This window comes from Microcebus murinus, chromosome 6, assembly GCF_040939455.1.
Source record: "Microcebus murinus isolate Inina chromosome 6, M.murinus_Inina_mat1.0, whole genome shotgun sequence".
In the NCBI taxonomy this organism is placed as follows: Eukaryota; Metazoa; Chordata; class Mammalia; order Primates; family Cheirogaleidae; genus Microcebus; species Microcebus murinus.
This window is the reverse complement of record NC_134109.1, coordinates 12,227,268-12,247,175: the sequence shown is the minus strand read 5'-3', so window position 1 is coordinate 12,247,175 and position 19,908 is coordinate 12,227,268. Positions and strand designations below refer to the sequence as shown.

Sequence of the window (19,908 nt, the reverse complement as noted above, 5' to 3'; positions counted from 1 at the left end):
GGCGAGCAAGCGTGTGAAAAGATGCTCCCATGATTTGTCATCAAGGAATTGCAGATTAAAGCAAGAGACGACTACACACCTATTAGAATGGCTAAAATTCCAAAACCGACAGTCAGTGAGGAGGTAGGGAAGTAGAACTCTCACTCGTTGCTATTGGGAATGCAGAGCGGTGCAGCCACCCCGGAAGACACTTTGGCGATTTCTCACAGGCTAAACAGTCTAACCCTGTGACCCAATAATCAATCTCCTCGGTATTTACACAGCCACATTGAAAACCTAAGTCTACACAAAGGTCGAATTAGTTGAAACACAGGATTTTTAGGGCAGTGAAACTATGAAAACGGTATGGTGGGTATTTGACATTGTGCATCTGCCAAAATAGATACAATTTATAACACAAAGAGTGAGCCTTAATGCATGACATTTTTCAGATGTCACTTAACAAGTTAAGGGACCCCAAGATGGAGTGCAGATTGCTACAAAAGAATCTAACTATATTCTGAATGTTTGAAACAAGCTCACTGAAGGGGGCAGGGGGAAAGCCGCCCTAAGCAATTTGGGAAATGAGTCTGTGAGAGTAAGGCAGACAGAACTGCGTAGAAATATTGTATTCGTGTTGATCAAGTTGTTCCTGATGGGAATAATTCTGATACTGCTGTACCTGTATACTGGAATCAAACAATTAATTAAATGGATGGCAGGTGGTGGGTGCCACGTTATTCCCTGATGGTTGGGAATTTACAGGTGAGAAAGGGCTGAAGGCTAGAATGATCCATGTGGTGATGGATTAGAGTTGGAGACAGCAGTATGGACTAAGCTTATTAAGCTAAACCTAAGTTTAGGTTTAGCTTAATATAGATACACATGTTTACATATAGAAATATTTATAGGTATGTGTATACATGCAACAGCCCAGGAGCAACGAGCACCCAGATCTTGGTTTCTAATACAAATTTTCCAATAAAAGGAACCCAGGCTTCTTGGAGAAACAGCTGATTTCTAGGACTGGGGTGGGAAATAGAGAAGTTAAACCTGGAGCATCTTGTAGGGACAGGCAGCAAGGAAGTCCTCAAATACAAAAACACCTGTATTGATGCGGGTAGGGGGAATGTCAAATAGACATGGGAGCCAACTGAAAGAGCTCCCAGTGGCCAAAACCAGAATAATTTGAGCAACAAAATAAAATATTGGATCGTAACCCAACTGTAAAATAAATATCCATGAATCCCTACAGATAGGTGCCTTGATTTTGGACTTCCCAGCCCCCAGAACTATGAGAACTAAATTTCTGTTGTTTAGAAGCCACCTGGTCTGAGGTATTCTGTTATAGCAGCCTAAGCTGACCAAGGCAGAAATCTAATAGAAAATGGCCTAATACAAGGATAGAGAGCCCATTCCTACTGGGGACCTATGAGCCATATAAAGGGGAAAAACACCAAGGCATTGTGACTTGTGAAACTCATTTATTAGAGAAATGAAACATAGCTGCTTTTACCCTTTAGGGCCATGAACATTCAAGTTTCTGTATTTATTAAATAGTTAAATATACTTTTGTTCTACAAATGGACAAATAAAAACAGAGAAGCAAGGTCATAATTGTACAATATTAAAAGTCTGCAGTTCTAGAAAACAGAGGAACAGATTTTTTTACCACCTGTATCTTAAGGCCTTTTAGGAATCTCCCTTTAAACATTCTGCTTTTCAGAATTTGCCCTCAGGTTTGCCTAGTGTGAGGCACTAGCCACAACTAATGCTGTGCTTCTCCTACTTGTTCTCTAAAACCTCAGAGCTACCCCCCCCCAATCTATGGGACATTAAAGCTCTTTATCCTAAAGTCATTTGATTAGCCACATGAAGACCTCACTGACAAAGGATCATCTGTGCTGATAAAAAATAGTCCCATTAGAAACAAAAGTGTCACCCCTGAATTTGTCACAGATGTGACTCTCTTTGCCAGTTTCTCAGCTTCCATTCCACACTCCAAACGCTAAAGGAGTCACCACTGCTAAGCAGGATAGGAAACCCTAAAGACAGGCGGTCGGAAGTGTCAGGGTTTAGTTAGCATTACTTTTTTTTTTTTTCAGTGCTTTCTCCCTATTTATCTAAACAGCCATCTTACTATATGGCTTGTTTTTTTTTTTTTTAGCAGCTTTATACCACATAATTCACCCGTTTAAAGTGTACAATTTGATCATTTTTAGTATATTCAGATTGTATGACCGTCACCACAGTTTTATCACATTTTCATCACCCCAGAAAGAAACCTCATACCCATTAGCAGTCACTCCTCATCCCCCGCCCCCTGACTCCAGTCCCTGGAACCACTAATCTTTCTGTCTGTATGGATTTGTCTATTCTGGACATTTCATAAAACTGGAATCATATAATATGTGGTCTTTTGGCTTCTTTCAATTGGCTGAACGTTGTAGCATGAATATGCGCTTCATTCCTTTAGTAAAAAGCAATAAGCCGCACAGTATTCCACTGCACGGTTAAGCAGTGGCCCTCTCTTATCCATGGTTTTGCTTTCTTCTTTCTTTTTCCCCTCCCCCCTCATGGTTTTGCTTTCTGAGGTTTCAGTTACCCGGGGTCAACCACAGTCTGAAAATATTACGTGGAAAATTACATAAATAAACAATTCCTAAGTTTTCCATTGCACACTGTTCTGAGTATTGTGCGAAATCTCACACTGTCCTGCTCTGTCTGTCTGGGCTGTGAAGCATCCTTTTGTCTAGCGTATCCACGCTGCCCACCTGTTAGTCACTTAGAGCAGCCGTCTCGGTGATCAGATCCACTGTCGAGGTTGCAAGGTGTTTGTGTTCCAGTCACCCTTAGTTTACCCTTAATAACAGCCCCAGAGGGCAAGGGTAGCGATGCCAGCAATTCGGATATACCAAAGAGAATCTGTAGAGCGCTTCATTTGAGTGAAAAAGTTGTACGCCGAGGTTGCTAAGATCTGTGGTAAGAATGAATCTTCTTCCCATGAAACTATTAAGAAGAGATTCATGCATGGTCTATATAGGGTTTGGTACTATCCATGGTTTCTTGCAGCGTATCCCTATGGGTAAGGGGGCCTCCGTAGACAGGGTGAGTACCTCCCTGCGTGACACAGGGCCCAGGGAAGCACAAGCCAGGCAGCCTCTGCCCCTGAGGAACCCCCAGGGAAATCCCGTGAGATTTCCCCTCCCCGCCCCATCCCAGGACCCGGTGGAAGGGCAGACCCTGACACGTGTGGTTAGAGATGCAACAAAAATGCAGATGGACAGAGGAGACAGTACCCTTTTGTAGTGAAATCTTATCATTTCAAGTTGCCCTGGCGTCTACTTTGAATATCCAGTAAGTGGAGTTTCCCAGACCAGAAGCAAGTTCAGTTACCCTTGGCAGTTTCTGGTTCTCTCACCCAGTTCCTTAATGTGGTTGATCTCTGCTGTATAAAACTTCCTCTTGGTGAACAGGACACCACCTAGGGGACAGCTGACCAGCCCTGCTGACCCTCACATCCTGCATGGACTGTGCGGACACGCTACAGTGACCACCTCTCAGTCACACTGTGACCTCCTAGAACTCACGCCTGCTTGCTCCAAACCCACCAATTAAAACTCCCCATGGGAAACCTGTTTGGATAATGATGCCCTGTACCCAGCAAAGGCCATGGCCCTCAGGTCCTTCCCTCCCTCTCTGTCCACGCACTCCCTGACCTCCATGTGTGGCCGCCAGGTGTACGCCCCAGGACCTATAAGTAACAGACTCTTTATTTCCATCTTGTGTCTCCCCCAGTCATTGAAGGGCTGTTCTCCACCTTAAAGATCCTAAATTAAAACAATTTTGGATGAGTAGGGAGAAGTTGAGGAAGGTTCAGGGAATACGGGGCCCTGTAAGTTTCGTCTGAGGATGCGTGGAGATAAGCAAAGGCAGAGGCGCTAACAAGTCCAAGGGCGTGAGGCTGGAACACACGGACTTGGGGGGGGGAGGTGTCGAGGAGGATCCGGGAGCACACAGCAAGCAGCCAGGGGCAGAAGTTAATACCCAGATTCAGTTACAAACCTTTATTTTTTTTAAGACGTGAACACAATTGCAGAATAAAATACAAAAGCAATCAAAAATAGTTTTCCATTTGGGGCTTATAGCCCTCTTCAAGAAAATTATTCTGAAGACTTAAAGAGGTTTCAGCTTCAAATTTCTCCCAACAAAGATGCTTTCTGAGAGGGGCTACAGAACCCTCCATCAATTTCTTGCTTTTAAAAACTAATGGGCCAAAACCTCCTAAAAAAGCAAATATTACCGTTCTCTCTCAACACAGCTTTACCCACCCCTACTTGTAGTTTTTTCCGAGAAGACTGGGGAAGCGGGCAAAAGCAAACAAGTCACCCTCAAAAGAAAGGCCCGGAGTGAGCCCCGAGCGGCAGGCAGCCTTCCCCGGGCCGGAGCAGTGGGGGCTCCCCTCTCTGCCACCTCTTCAGTCTCGGATCAGTACACATTCGAGGGAAGGTGTTCACACTTGGAAAAGCACTCAGAAGGCAGCTCTTCAGTAGTGACCAAGGCACACATTGTCCATGGACGATTTTATCCTGTAGGAGACAAGAAGAAGAATTTGGTGAATTATGTCAACTCTAAAGAAATTAAGACAAACGTAATCCCACCTGGAGCAGGCGGTCACCTAGCACAGACCCACCCACCAGCTGTCACTGAGAATGCAGCTGTCGGGATTCCCCTAGCAAATGCTTCCAGAACAAAGCTGGAGGTGGTCGCTGCAGAAGCAAAACTGCCCATCTGCAGAAGAGGACGGCAGTGCTGCCCCCTTCTGCTTTCAGAATGACAAGGACCTTCAAGTGCCATGTGCTGATTTACCTGTGCAGTGGATACGGCTTTTCACAAAGGTTGACCAGCACGTACAGATGTCTCAGAGCATACTCATACTGGAAGGAAACAAGGCAGAATCAAACATCATTTCAACATACGATCAACTCTTAACTTGGGAATACTCCATTTTTGTAGTTACGTAAAGCACGTTGGCCAGTGGTTTTTGACCTTTTGGGGTCATGGATCCCTTCCCCACCTTTTTTAGATAATCAGGTGATATTTACGGACTATCTCCCAAGAAAAATGCACACGTGCAAGGGTTTGCACATAACCCTGGGGTGTGGCAGGCTCCCAAAGCGCCCTCAGTCCCATGTTAGGATCCTGATGGAGAGGTCCTGGTGGCTCTGCTCCCTGCTAGTACCTGGGACCTCCCTTGGGAGTCTGCCTTTGGTTCTGGGAGCTTCGCCCTGGGAGGGGCACACTGACAAGGGGCAGGGAGGCGGGGGTGGCGCAAGTGCGTGAATGCCAAACTGGATCACGCCAGGTAAGGCTGAAATACTGGGAGTCTTTATCTTGAAAAACACTTCAGAGAACCTGAGAACTCTCATGAAGATGAAGGAAGAGATTCACTTTATGCGTGATTCAAAGGGCAAAAAAGCAAGACTTGGGGGTAAATGGTTCTCTCAACTGCTCAACTCCACCTCAGAGTGAAATCAGCCACAGACAATGGGTACCCAAGTAGGGTGTTACTGTGTTCAATAAATGTTTCCTTATGAAGCACACCAGGGGAGGATGAGGCTATGGACAGGATTGGTCTGCAGGCCAGTCCCCCACAGTTTCTCTAGACAAGGGTCCTCAAACTACGGCCCACGGGCCACATGTGGCCCGCCGAGGACATTTATCTGGCCTGCCAGGTGTTTTTGCCACTGCTGCCTGTCCTGCTTAGCAGCCGACTCGTCCCGGGCCCACAGTGCGCATGTGTGGAATGTGCGCTGCACTCTCAGACGGTCTGAGGGACAGTGAACTGGCCCCCTGTTTAAAAAGTTTGAGGACCCCTGCAAAGATCTAAGCACCACACAGTGCTGACCAGAAGGCTATTTAGGGACCTTCCAACCCTGACATTTTGCAACCTGCAGAAACTCAGTACTTTCTTCTACTCCAGACCAGGCCTGACTTCAACAATGAATCTTGGGGAGGGACCAGCATAGACCCTGAAGGGAGAAACAAGTGGCTGGTGTGGGAGGGAGGAGGGAGGATGGGGTTTGCAGGGACAGCAGAAGTGTGAGGAGAACTACCCTTCAACACAGAAATGAGAGTTGTCATTTATGACTCTGGTAAACTCTCCCACCCACTGGGACAACAGGAGGGTTCTGGGGCCAAATATATGGTCCATGAACTTGGACGACCTTCATTCTCTCTGAAGGGAACCCTCAGCCTGGACGGAACCTTCTACAGGGCAGTGCATCTGATGTGATTTCCAAGGGACAACGTGAGTTTGGCTTTCGGGTTCCTGAGGCCCAGCCCGGGCGCGGCTCACCGTGGAGGAGTGCCAGTTGAAGCAGCGCGTGCGGAAGTGCACCAGCGCCTCGGGGTAGCAGCCGTGCCCCGTGAGCGGGGCCCTCTGGGACAGAAGCCTCTCCACCTCGGCCTCGGACGCTGCCAGCAAGGACACGATCTTGCGCACCGACTCCTGAATGAGCTGCCTAACCTGGGGACAAACACATCCCGTCAGAATGTGCCTCGCCGTGCCGTCTCTCCTGGACCCACGACGGCCAGAAGCAGTTTAAACACTTCTCTCCACACAGCCCTCACCGACTGGAACAGATGCCGGTGACCGTGTAGTGAGGAAGGGAAAAGATGCGCGTGCGCACAGCTCCGTGACAGCTAGAAAGACCTTGCCTTTCGAGGATCTGCTGGCGCGATGGAAGCACTTATAACCAAACACCTGGGGAGCCGGCCTGGACTGCTCTTTAGAATCGAGGCTGTGGAACCTGTGCCCCACAGTGGACTGGCCCAGGAGGGCTGCTGCGTGTTCAGCCTTTGCCCATTCAGGAAACCATCGAACCATCAGGCAGTGGGGCACAGAGGGAGGCATCGTCTTCCTCCCAGATCATGAAAAACAGCATTGTAAGAGGAAAGAGCTTCCACCTCAGCTAACCTGACCCGAGAGCTCTCTGTCCCGCCCCTCCCCAGCCAGGGTTTGCTTCCTTCCCGTCTGAATCCACTCTCACTGCCCACGGCGTGTTACACGAGCAGTTCTCAACGTGGGGGTCCACAACCACGGGGTCCCCAAGAGCTCTCGTGGGCTCCGTGACATCTTCCCTTTCTTAACTACGTGTATCCGTGCAAGGCTGGATTTTCTTCACATGCTTCAGCCAACACAGCCGAGCCCAACAGAGTGAACGCAGAAGCAGGTACAAGGACCTAGCTGTCTTCCATTACGCTGCACGTAAAGAGATTTGCAAAAATGTAAAGCAATGTCACTCTTCTCACCCAAATGGTTTTTGTTTTGGAAAATGGTTATTTTTCATAAAATATACATTAACACAAAATGGGTTTATTATTGTTTGTAAATAAGTTAAATATATTTTTAAATCTCATTTTTAATTTCTTTAATAATCTTTTATTTTACATAAAAATCTAACTATGGAATAGCTATCAGGTAAGTTAAATCCACTAAGTATGTAGCTGTGGAAATAGTTTTCAAATTTGCAGCACATACCAAAGAAATCCTATACGATTTACAGCTGTTCAAGCAAACACACAAAAACTCTGGTTCAATTTCCATGAACTATCAAAAGGGTAAGGACAAAATGCTCCTCCACCTCATTTTAATTTCTGATGCAGTATACATCAATAGAAATGACCCACCATAAACAACAGCTCTTTGGGATCAAGAGTTCAAAGAGTGTAAAGAGGCCCAAGACTATAAAGTATAAGAACTGCTGATACACTGTGTATGACACCAGCTAAAATATGTCCTTCTTAATAAGGTGGCCACACGTGGGGTACTAACTGTTGGGATGAGATATATGCATTTTAAACAAACCACATAGATAGATAGATAGATAGATAGATAGATAGATAGATAGATAGATAGATAGATAATTTATGTCAGAGTCTCACTCTGCCACCCTGGCTAGAGTCCAACAGCATCATCATAGCTCACAGCAAACTCAAACCCTTGGGCTCAAGCGATCCTCCTGCCTCAGCCTCCTGAGTAGCTGGGACTACAGGTATGTGCCACGATGCCCAGCCAATTTTTTTCCATTTTTAATAGAGACGAGGTCTTGCCCTTGCTCAGGCTGGGCTCGAACTCCTGGCCTCAAGTGATCCTCCCAACTTGGCCTCCCAGAGTGCTAGGATTACAGGCGTGAGCCACCACGCCCAGCCCTACAGATTTATTTTTTAATCTTCCTAAAAGATCCGGGCCATATTTCAGTACATCAACCACGGTGTTGTGCTGACAATGGGGACAAGGGCTGGCTGTGTGGGAAACGGCGGGCAACTCTTTCGCCTGGCATTCCAGTGGGTGCACAGCTGCAATTTAAAAAGTAATTCTTCCAGCTCCAAACAAACCGATGAGCTACTGAAAACAGACTCACTAATCATACATAGCTCAAGGGTTTTTGAAAGAATTTTAGGCTATGATAATGTTTTCCTGAGACAGCAGAAATTTTTGTGGATTGGAGTGTTATCTAAAGAGATGGGTTCTCACTAAGTGGCCCAGGCTGGCCTCAAACTCCTGGGGTTTAAGTGATCCTCCTGCCTCAGCCTCCTGAGTAGCTGGGATTACTGGTGTGATCCAATGCACTTGGCTCTGAGTTTTTAAAATAAATATGATTAGCCAATGACTCAATAAGCAGTAAAATAAAAATGTCCCTTAAGCAACAAGGTATAAAAGAGAGAAATATTCATGTATCATGGCTTCTTGGCAGGATACAGGGGAGACCAGCCCCCTTCCATTGCTGCCTGTTACCAAAGAGGTCACGGTTAGTTCACTAATGAAGAACGCAGGCAGTCAGTGCTCCGCTCACCTGCTCCATTTCACACAGAGCAGGGGCTTGGGGTTCCTTTCCCACCTGCTCACAAGGGGCAGGGACCAAGGCTGGGAGCAGCGCCCGGGAACGGTTCCGTTACCACTACTTACGTTCAGATGCATTTGGATCTCCTTGACAAGCTGCCGGGACTCCTGCAGGTCATTGGTCCTCATCAGTTTCCTTTTCATGATCTCGAGGGGCACATCGGGGCTAGGAGTGAGGTCGAGACGTGTGACTGGAGGCAGGGAGACAGGAGAACTGGCTTTGTGTTTCACACCCTGAAACTGCATCACTTTCATGGCGGCGATCGACTGGAGGGAGAGAGACAGAGAGAGCTGTCGGAGTGGGACGAGAGGATGTGCCCAACACGCCCTGGGTCCAGCCTTTCCAGCAGAGGCTCACAGTCCACTCCTCTTGGTGTTGGGACCACTGCAGGGCCACATTCACAGCCGGAAAAGACGTGGCCAGCCCCAGCAGTAGGCAGGAGACACATCTGAGCACCCCGAATCTACTGAGGAGCAACTTCAAAAGTGCCCGGCACCCCTTGCAGCAGCTGCTGCTCTTCCACACTGTGCTCACCCGCCCAAGTTCCCCTGCCTGTCCCTAAGGGCCGGCAGAGGAGGGTCCAAAGCATCTGTCCAGGTCAGAGCGGAAGTCTGGGTCCTCTGAGAAGGGCAGAGCTACGGCCACAGAAAGGCTGGGCTGATGCCTGGCATCAGACTCCAACAAATGGGCACGAATGCCAGGCTAGATCTGCCTGCACAGGTCACTACGGACTGACTCCCACTCAGAGGGGAAAAATGCAAGCATTCTGCTCCTAAAGCAAGCCACAATATTCTAAAACAGTCCTCAAACAAAAAAAATATAAAACACACACAAAGGTCCATAAAAACAAAGTTAGAAAAGGTCCATCTGCCACCTAACCAGCATCAGAAATGGTGGAGGCTGAGGCTACGGTAAAGAGAATAGAAAGCCCAGGGCAGAGCCCCACACACAGCCAGTCAATGACCCTGACTTCTCTGAGTCATCTCTCTCCTGACCAGGTCACTGTGTCCTGAGTTCAGGACTCAAGTCTTGTGACTGTCCCAGTGCTGTGAGGTCAGGGGACACTCTGTGCTGAGGGGCTAAGGACAGTTGGATTTACTGACTCCCAAGTTCTTCTAGAAGGCCATTCTTGCTCCTAAAGAACAGATCACAGCTGTCCTGCTGTGCTGCTTGGGGAATGGTGTTCAAGCATAAGGACAACAGGGAGGCCCTGTGCCTGTCTGTCATGGTATTAATATTTGCACACACCAAGGGCTAGCTCCAGCGGCTTCACTTAGGGTCCAAGCCCTCAACAGCTACCCACTATGACAATGCCCAGATAGCCGTAATGAACTTACCTATTTAACTATCTAGGTCCCTTCTGGACATAGTTGGAGAGGGCTAAAAAGTCTCTAATTTATGGCCAAAGGGTAAAGGTGACAACTGCAGCTTGCAAGGAGGCAGGACCCCAGAGAATCCAAGGTGTGAGGTGCTGCGGGGCAATGCCACAAAACGCACAGGAGGCGCCTCTGATTCGGTAAGCTCTCGCTGTGCGAGGCCTGTGTTTTTAGTGTTTGTGAGGCACAGCTTTCTTTCACGCTTCTAGCCACCCGTACACCAGGGTTCTGACCAGTGAGGGCACAGAGATTCAGAGAGGTTAAGTCACTTGCCCACGATCTCATAACTCTGCAAGTCTGAGCCTAGAGGAAGTCTAAGCCTAGAGGCATCTGAGTACAAAGCCTGCAGGGGTCCCGGGAGGGAGGGAGTGATCGTGAGCGGCAGAGCCATCCCTGCCTCAACCATGCCACACCCGGATCCTGTTTCTCTTCACCGAGTGATACATATGCCAGGTAAGCCCACGTGGGACCCCAGGGAGGCAGGAGAGAGGCCCCCTACTCACTTTGTTTCCATATTGCATGACGTGGCTGGTGTTGGTGTGGGATTTCACCAGGTGGTACTGCTTGTGAAGGGTCTCTTTAGTCAGGTCCTCCTGCAGAAATGAAACCATTAAGTCCTTCAATGATCACGGCCTGACATTTACACCACAGCTGAACAGCTGGCTCCCCGAAGGGCTCACCACGTCCGAGTCTTCCATCCAGTTGACGCTATACCAGTCCCCCAGGTACGTGGACCTGGCTTCATCGTAGTAACAGGCGTAGGATGACTCCCTGGGGTTGGCAGCAGTAGTTGCATAAACTATAAGGAATTAAAAATTACCTTTTAGTTGTGTTTTATTCCCTGCTTTGGATTACACTTAAAGCTCCAATCCTTCCTTCTCCCCTGACAAAATCGAAGCATGCTGCCTATGCCAGTACAGGGAGGGCAAGGACATGTGACTGTATCCAGCCCTGTCCATTTGGTTACAATAACTCATCTAAAATTAAATGTGGAAGAAAGAGGAGCCAGTTTCTGGCAGTAAGCAAACGTGCATGCTCAGGAAATCATGCTATTTTGGAAGAATATGGACAGATTTCAATAGCTCAGGAATCTTTGAAGAATATGGGCCTAATTTGGTTTCCAGAGAAAGTTAATATTTATTGAAGAAACACGTAAGATGGACTGAACCTATTTAATAGCTACCACTTGCTATCTCTCTACCACGGGCTCAGAATTGTGCTAGACAAATGTTATCATTTAAAATTTAACTCTCCCAACAGACAGGTACTGCCTTACACCCATTTTATAGATGGGGATAACTGAGGGCGAAAGAGGGTCACCTGCTCAAGAGGAGAAAGCCAGCAACCAACACATCACAAGGAAGGGAGTCTGGTCTAACGCCTATGTGGTTTTGGCCTAGAACATATGGATTCTTTATTCCCTGACCACTAATCCTCCAATAGCAGAGGAAGCCCAGCTCCTGCCTGCAAGTTATCTCCCCACTTCTGTGCACCAGGCTGTCCCCAGGGGCCCCTGCCTATGCAGACGCCTTGGATCCACACCAGCGGTCCTCTGAGGATGGATGACCCATGGCACGCTGCGCAACCTGCTCGCCAGCCCGGCCCAGAGGCCAGCGCTCCCACCACCTACCGTTGATGTCATCGGGCAGGTGGTTCATCATGGACCCAGACTCGCAGGCTTCGATGTAGAACACCATCTGCGAGGCAGAGAGGCAGGTGAGCTCACACCCCAGCCCGGCACAGGCCTCCTGCGAATGCCACTGGGGCTCTGCCCACTCTCTCTGCCCAGTCTTGGGGAGTCTTCCGCAGTTGCCTTTGGGGGACATTACTACTGGAAGAGGCTACGGAAGCTGCTGTTGCGCAAACCAGAAGGCGTCAAATTTATTCTTCACTAATAGAAGAAAGGCAGCTGTTACTTGAACTAACGCGGAGAAAATGCAGCCACATGACGCTAAGGAAAGCTGTTTCAGCACCCAGGGCAGGGAGTAGTTTCAAAGGCAAAGCCGTGTGGCCGGCCACCTTTCTGCACTCCCGTCACGTGCGCACTGACCTGCGCAGTTTGGGTGCTACGGGGTGAGAGAGGGCCAATGAGAGCGAGAGGGCGGTATTTTCCTCCCCAACTATCCAAAACTGGGGACAGTCCTAGAACGGGAGCCCTCAAGGCTCGCTCTAGGTGTGACCCCTAGACCGGCAGCAGCAGTTGTCCCGTGGAAACTCAGAAAGGCAAATTCTTGGCCGGGCGTGGCGGCTGACGCCCGTAACCCTAGCACTCTGGGAGGCCGAGGTGGGAGGATCGTTTGAGCTCAAGAGTTCGAGATAAGCCTGAGCAAGAGCGAGACCCCATTTCTACTAAAAAAATAGAAAGAAATTAGCTGGACAGGTAAAAAAAAAAAATATATATATATATATGTATATATATATATATATATATATGTAATTAGCCGGGCATCGTGGCGCATGCCTGTAGTCCCAGCTACTCGGGAGGCTGAGGCAGGAGGATCACTTGAGCCCAGGAGTTTGAGGTTGCTGTGAGCTAGGCTGATGCCACAACACTCTAGCCTGGGCAACAGAGTGAGACTCTGTCTCACAAAAAAAAGAAAGGCAAATTCTCGGGCCTCTCTCCAGACCTTCAGGGTCAAACCCTGGGGGTGAAGCTGCACTGCTTTAACAAGCTCACCAGTGACCCTGATCTCATAAAGCCAAAAGGTTAATCCTGGGAAACCAGCGATCAGAAGGACCCTTCCCACCCACAGATGCCAGCGCGGAACCGCGGGCTCTGCGTCCTCAGCCCTCCCCGCACAGCTCCCCTGGGCGGCCTCGAGGGCCCACGTTACCTTCTGGTACATTTTGTGCTTATACATGTAATGGATGGTGTCACTCAGGTTCTTTACGTGAAGCTGAAAGGTAAGAATTTCAACATTCAGACCAACACGTCAAGAAAAACCCTTTGCTAGGTAACCCACTAATGAAGTCCTCATGATGCCTTGTAAGTTCTTTTCTATCAATCCTTAGAAACAACCATGGTGAACAGCAGAACGCTGGACGGCAGCTCCAGTGTTTGAGTCACACACTTAAAAAGGGAAGAGAATGTGCTTCTTCACCCATCCCGTTGTCCAGACATTCACAGCTTCTGTTCTATTCCCGTGTCTCATGCGACACATCCAAGTCCTGAGGCGGCTACTGATGCAACGTGAACAGAAATGCAGGGAAAACCAGCAGAAAAAGACATCCCTGGGTGGATTTCAAGCTACCAGGCGTGCCCCCACACCCACCCGCCATGTACAAATTACAAGACACGCACCACAGGTTTAACGTCAACACACAGGCTTTGTTTTCTATTCTCTATTTAAGTTTGTCCTTAAAATGTTAAGAAAAACTCACATCATCATTAGGAAAAACCAGTATTCCAGTAGATCCGTGATCAGTGAAGTAAACAAACACGTGATCCCGGGGGCCGCTGCCAAGAAAGGGTCAGAGGTCAACAGTTTTCTATTTCTGTTTCTACTTCCATTTCTGCAAAAAGTTGCCCTAATCAAAAAACCAAGAAGTCTGGGGATGACAGTTGCCCAATCAGATGTGAAGAGGAACACAAGGGCTTGACGTCCGCCTGTCCCCTCTGTTCCCCTCAGGGTTATTCTGAACCACAGCGTGTGTCCTAGAGCCTCGAAACTCCGAATTATGGCCAGAAAGGAGGAGAGACCTTTCCTAGGTCTCCTGGCGCAGTGTGGACAGTGGTGTCCTGCACCAAGTGGTGAAAATTTGGCCTCATCCCAGGTGGCCACGCTCTCCAACTACATCTTCCCAGAATGAGTAAGGGAGCCAGGACACACAGCCGGACATGCGCGGGCAGCTCTCCCCTGCAGCCCCCTTGGCTGGCACAGTCTGGGATGCCCACCCGCCAGCCTCACCGGGGCTCCCCCCAGAGGGCACTGCTTCCGGGTGGCAGAGATGTGATAACTCACTCGGAGCCAATCCACTTCATCCTACACAGATGCCCCTCCCTGCACTGACTCCCATGAGCTAACTCTGCCCAGGTTTCACTTCTAGCATAAAACAAATACGCCACTCAAGTCTCTGACATCATGTAAAAATGCCACCTAAAGAAATATAAAGACGAGACGTCTCTAACCCACAGCCAGTGAGGCAGACACTGGGGTTCCTTTCCCCCAACACGAAGGTTTGCTCTGCACTTGTGAATGTGCTTCTCCCCATGGGACCAGCCTATGACTAGACCACAGGGCTGGTGGCAGGCTGGGGCCCCGCTACCTGACTGGCCCCCAGGGGGTCACACCTGTCTCAGCGCACTCCACTGGTGGTGGGACATACCCACACCGCAATCCGTGGAAAACAAGGACAGCGGGTTTAAGTGACAGGGAACACTGTATTAATAATAAGGAACCCTGGTCATGGGGTTAATTTGGTACAGAAACGGGCTGCCAAGAGAAGCCACTGGAACTCACCCCTGTGCAGTCTAAGTCAGAACAAACCTCCCCACTCTGTAATTTCACCCAGAAGAACAGGCCAGGAGCAAAGAACAAGACCAGTTTCAGTTCTCTATACTGGGGCTCAGGTCACGAGCACAAGTGTGGCATCCGTAAAACAGACGTTACCTCTTCAGGACTTTTCCAGACCCTTTGCCTTCTACTGCTTTTGCGTCGCCTCTCAACACAGCAAGGAAATTCTCGGGGGTAACATCCTAGAAAGAATTGGGAGCCCAAATCAGAGGCTGCTGTCATCCCACACCAGAGAGTCTGCTGAGTCTGTGGCAGACCCAGGCCACCCGCCCGCTCGTCTCCAAGGCTCGAGGCGTGACAGCAAACACTCGACAACTGAGAAGGACCCGAGCAAGGGCTGTGCTCTTGGGCCACGCGCTTGGCCCCACCGTCTTGGTTTTGGCTGACGGCAACTCCACGAGCCTGCTGTTCCTTCCTGGCCATCGCACAGGCTGCGTGGAGAAGGCCGAGGGTGCCACCAGACATGGGAAATGGCAGAGCACCGCCCAGGAGACGGAGCCACCAGCGACCGGGCGGCCCTCCCAGCTTGCTGCCGAGGAGGCTGACTCCCCAAAACACTCAAAGTCCCAGAAGACGAATTTATAAAATTGACACCTCTTCATTAGAAGCAATACTAAAGCAATACTAAAAGCAATACTAAAAAGCACAAAGGGAAAAAAAAAAATCACCAAAAATCCCACCATCTAGATTCTAAACATGTTCTTATACGACTATATAGGCAGAAACAATTTCATAAAAATCAGACCATTTATTTTACATGTATGGTGTGTTTATTTAACCATATTTCAATTTAAAAGAAAAAAATGAAATGAAACTAAAAGAATTGCTAAACTGCAGATAAAAATTTCTTCATTACAGGGATATTGGTTCCCAAAGGTCCTTCTGAAATTAAAAAAAACCACAAAAACCACAAGAGTGAAGTCATTACAGTGTTTTTAAAAAATGTGTCAATTTATACAGTCTCAACTGGGAGGAACATGAAAATTTCTGGAAGTGACATACTGTAATAGTAATTAATGAAAAAGAATCTCAGCAAAATCCTGAGCTACTGTGGCCCAGGACTGCTGCTGAGAAAACTGATTTTCCTAAAACCACAGATAATCTGTACATTACAGTAACATCCCAAGAAAATCCCCAGTTATTATGGAGGGAAATCTCTTATCGGGCTTGAAGTATGAGAAGACTAGAAACTAAATATCTGTAGACTGCAACTTATTCTAGACATTTTTCCTTTCCTTTCTTTCAAAACTCTCACTAATTTACTCCTCAAGCACAAATCCTAAGACACACATGGAATGCTGACCAGAAAACAGTCTAGGGAGGTTCTGGTTCTAGAAACACAAGAAAGAGGGAAAGATCATCACTAAAATGAAAGCAAAACCCTCCGGCTCCAACCCCAAGATCCACTCACCTCTCCGGTGTAGTCCTTCGGGACGCCCTTGTAGACGTCCGTGCCATTGGGCCTGTTGATCACGATACCTGGAGTGGGATTGCTGAAAATTAAAGGACACACTTGGAATGCAAAGTATGACATGTCTCTGAAATCTCTCCCCGAAAATGTGCTCCTGTTATGTGAACACATAGTAAACCACTCTGTTTGCCAAAGACACATGCCATGGCCGGCATGGCTGCCGGTGCGCCAGTGCTTGAGCGGCCTGCAGATCGGGGCGCTCCCACGGCTCAGGAGCTCTCAGCAGCAGGAGCCAGGGGTTGAGCTCAAAGAACTTAGAACAGGGACCAAAGCCTCAGTGTCCCAGGCCTCCTGCTGGAAACCAGGTGGCATCTTGGGGGCAAGATCTCATTAAAAGCTCTCTCAGAGGGAACTAGTTTCTGAAAGAAACCGCACAGAAAACACGATTTAATACAAGAAACTCAGGTGTGAAAGCCTCAAGATGGATGATGTCTGAGCTGTGTATGTGATCACAGTAAGGGCAGCGTCCTTCACAGGGACCACAGCAGGGTGACAAGGAGCTGGGAGGGCCGGGCGCCATGGCTCACGCCTGTAATCCTAGCACTCTGGGAGGCCAAGGCGGGCGGATTGCTCGAGGTCAGGAGTTCGAAACCAGCCTGAGCAAGAACGAGACCCATCTCTACTATAATTAGAAAGAAATTAATTGGCCAGCTAATATATATATAGAAAAAATGAGCTGGGCATGGTGGTACATGCCTGTAGTCCCAGCTACTTGGGAAGCTGAGGCAGGAGGATTGCTTAAGCTCAGGAGTTTGAGGTTGCTGTGAGCTAGGCTGACGCCACGGCACTCACTATAGCCTGGGCAACAAAGCAAGACTCTGTCTCAAAAAAAAAAGGAGCTGGGAGGACAGAACTGGTTTACACCCACACTTGCTGCCTCTGATCCTCCACAAGAAATCAGGTGAGTGGGCATGAGAGAATTTTTGTAAAATTAAATTCAGCAAGTAATAAAAGTAAACAGGTATAGGAAGAAGGGTGGTGGGATCTAACCTACTACAAACAAGAGCCTTCCACATACGGGCCTCCTGTGCTGTCCCTGCCCGGAGGTTACAAGCACCGCAGAACCCAGCAATGAGTGCTCTAAGGCGAGGAGGGACTTACGCTTTAAGCCCTTTCAAAGTTCCCAGCAGCACCCGTGTCCGGGTCTCTGCCGTTCCCAGGGCACGCCCAGTCACGGTCAAAGCGTAACAAGGGCATCCCTGTGCCCTGTGGTCCATCTGGGAGCCTGTTTATGTTCTAACGTTAGGCCGCTGTTCCAAGGATTCTGTGACTGTGTATATGGCTTGCTTTTTTTCCCTACCCTGAAGTTTTTCAGCACCAAGTTCAAAGAGCTCCCTACTTACTCTTCAGAGTTGGCAATGTCATCATACATCATCACGATGATCTGCTCGTCGGGAATCCCATTTCGGTGAATGATCTGGTAGGCGTGACACGCATCTGCCTGGGAGAAAGGATTTAGTGAAGTTTGAGATTTTGCCCAGGAAGCCAATTCTGGAGTTCTAATGAGCAGCAAGTTCTGTCTCGTGGAAGACTTGCTGTGAATCATTCCCTACTGGTCACGCATTTAAATTGTTATTTTAAAACACATACATTTTTTTTCATCTCAATTTTAAAAGATCCTCCACCCTCCCCAAATTATCCAAATTCTTATCAGGAAGTTAGTGGGCTACATACACATGCACACCACCATGTTTACAGGTAACAATGGCCTTTGAAAGCCTTAAATAACTTATTTTCATTTTTCAGATTACATAAAAAGTCTGCTGACAGCAGGGATTCAGGTCTCAAAAACAGAATGACTCACAATGATAAGCCAACAGATTAAAATTTAGCAGCCAGCTCTGTTTCACACAGGATTCTCCTGATTCAAGTAACTTTGTCTGCCACAGTTACTGTTCAGAGAATTGAGTGAAAACTCCAAAGTTCAACTAAGGAACTGAAATGAGAAATCATTCTTAAGTGAAAAAATAATAATAATGAGGATAATACAAAGGAAGACAATATTAAGGACAAAAGAAAAATGTCCCTAATGCCATCCCTCGCCCATACAAGGTGATGCCAGGCTTGCCTCATTATTTCAGATGAGACACGCTACCACTTCATGACATGGAAATCATTGGAGGACAGAAAGGAGAAATGCTGCCTAACTTTCTCCTACATGTAATCGTGTCTTCCTAGAACAAAGACATAAATGAGCACAAACAGAGGAGTGAACCCAGCTATCTAGCTCTCTAAGGAAGACTGCTTTAGGAACTGGAACTGTACACGTCGCATTCTAAACAGCACTTAGCACAACAATGAAAATAAGGTTCATCAGGCATTAAACCTGGCATTTTGCCTGTGGATGCCCCAAACAAATGGACTTATTTTATGGCAAAGAAGGGTGCTCAGTATACAGTTGAATGGTTGGGTCCAGGGCCTGGCACACAAGCGCTCTTAGATGAATGGATGACTGAATAGATGTGAAAACCAATGCATTTACTGATTTTCTTCTATTAGTCCAGCACTATGCTAAGACCCTGTATGCATTACCTCGTGTAATTCTCATAGCAACCCTACGTGGTCAAGGTAACAGTCCCCATTTTATAGATGAGGAAAAAGAAGTTTCGGGAGGTAAGGTGACCTGCCCAAGTCACACACAGCTCATGGCAAAAGAGCCCACGCATTCTGACTCCAGAACTTGATACCGCTTCATACAGGGACAGTAGAAACCTCTGAAATTAAAGAGGCCCAGGGAGAGAGAGCAAAAGGGCGAAAGTCTAAACATAGCTCATTTTCACAGTCACTAAATATTTTACACACACACACACACACACACACACACACAGAGTTCAAATGTTTAAGTCTCCTTTTTCTGTGGAACAATGAGGACCTTCAAACACCAGCTGTGGTAGGCAGTATAACAGCCACCCCCAAGATGTCCACATCCTGATCCCCGAAACCTGAAGACGCCACAGGGGAATTAAGATAGCAGACAGACTTAAGGTTGCTCATCAGCTTGCCTTAAAATAGGGAGGCTTTCCTGGATTATTGCAGCGGGCCTGATGTAATCGCAAAGGTTTGTACATGCGGACAGGGAGGCAGGACAGGGACCGAGGGCTGCAATGCAAGAAATACTCAACTGACCCTTGCTGGCTCTGAGGGGGGGTGAAGCAGCCATGAGCCAAGGAATGCTGGCAGCCTTTAAAACTGGAAAAGCAGGCCGGGCACAGTGGCTCACGCCTGTAATCCTAGCACTCTGGGAGGCCGAGGCGGGCAGATTGCTCAAGGTCAGGAGTTCGAAACCAGCCTGAGCAAGAGTGAGACCCCGTCTCTACTAAAAATAGAAAGAAATTAATTGGCCAGCTAATATATATAGAAAAAATTAGCTGGGCATGGTGGCACATGCCTGTAGTCCCAGCTACTTGGGAGGCTGAGGCAGGAGGATTGCTTGAGCCCAGGAGTTTGAGGTTGCTGTGAGCTAGGCTGACGCCACAGCACTCACTCTAGCCTGGGCAACAAAGTAAGACTCTGTCTCAAAAACAAAAAAAAAAAACTGGAAAAGCAGCCAGGCGCGGTGGCTCACGCCTGTAATCCTAGAACTCTGGGAGGCTGAGGTGGGTTGATTGCTCAAGGTCAAGAGTTCGAAACCAGCCCGAGCAAGAGTGAGACCCCGTCTCTGT

The 19,908-nt window shown here is 48.1% G+C and overlaps 1 protein-coding gene across 1 annotated transcript in view; it reads right to left on the bottom strand.

Moving 5' to 3' along the window:
• Positions 1-4,387: 4,387 nt before the first annotated feature.
• The window catches only part of LGMN (legumain), a 33,377-nt gene continuing 17,856 nt past the window's right edge, over positions 4,388-19,908 (bottom strand). The window contains exons 3-14 of the mRNA XM_012738577.2: positions 17,590-17,687; positions 16,187-16,268; positions 14,872-14,957; positions 13,643-13,718; positions 13,096-13,158; positions 11,892-11,958; positions 10,942-11,060; positions 10,765-10,854; positions 8,951-9,151; positions 6,338-6,508; positions 4,849-4,916; positions 4,388-4,568 (exon numbers count right to left, since the gene is read on the bottom strand). Of these exons, the coding sequence (XP_012594031.1) occupies positions 4,526-4,568; positions 4,849-4,916; positions 6,338-6,508; positions 8,951-9,151; positions 10,765-10,854; positions 10,942-11,060; positions 11,892-11,958; positions 13,096-13,158; positions 13,643-13,718; positions 14,872-14,957; positions 16,187-16,268; positions 17,590-17,687 (1,164 nt within the window). The 3' untranslated portion in view covers positions 4,388-4,525. The remainder of the gene's footprint in view (positions 4,569-4,848; positions 4,917-6,337; positions 6,509-8,950; positions 9,152-10,764; positions 10,855-10,941; positions 11,061-11,891; positions 11,959-13,095; positions 13,159-13,642; positions 13,719-14,871; positions 14,958-16,186; positions 16,269-17,589; positions 17,688-19,908) is intronic.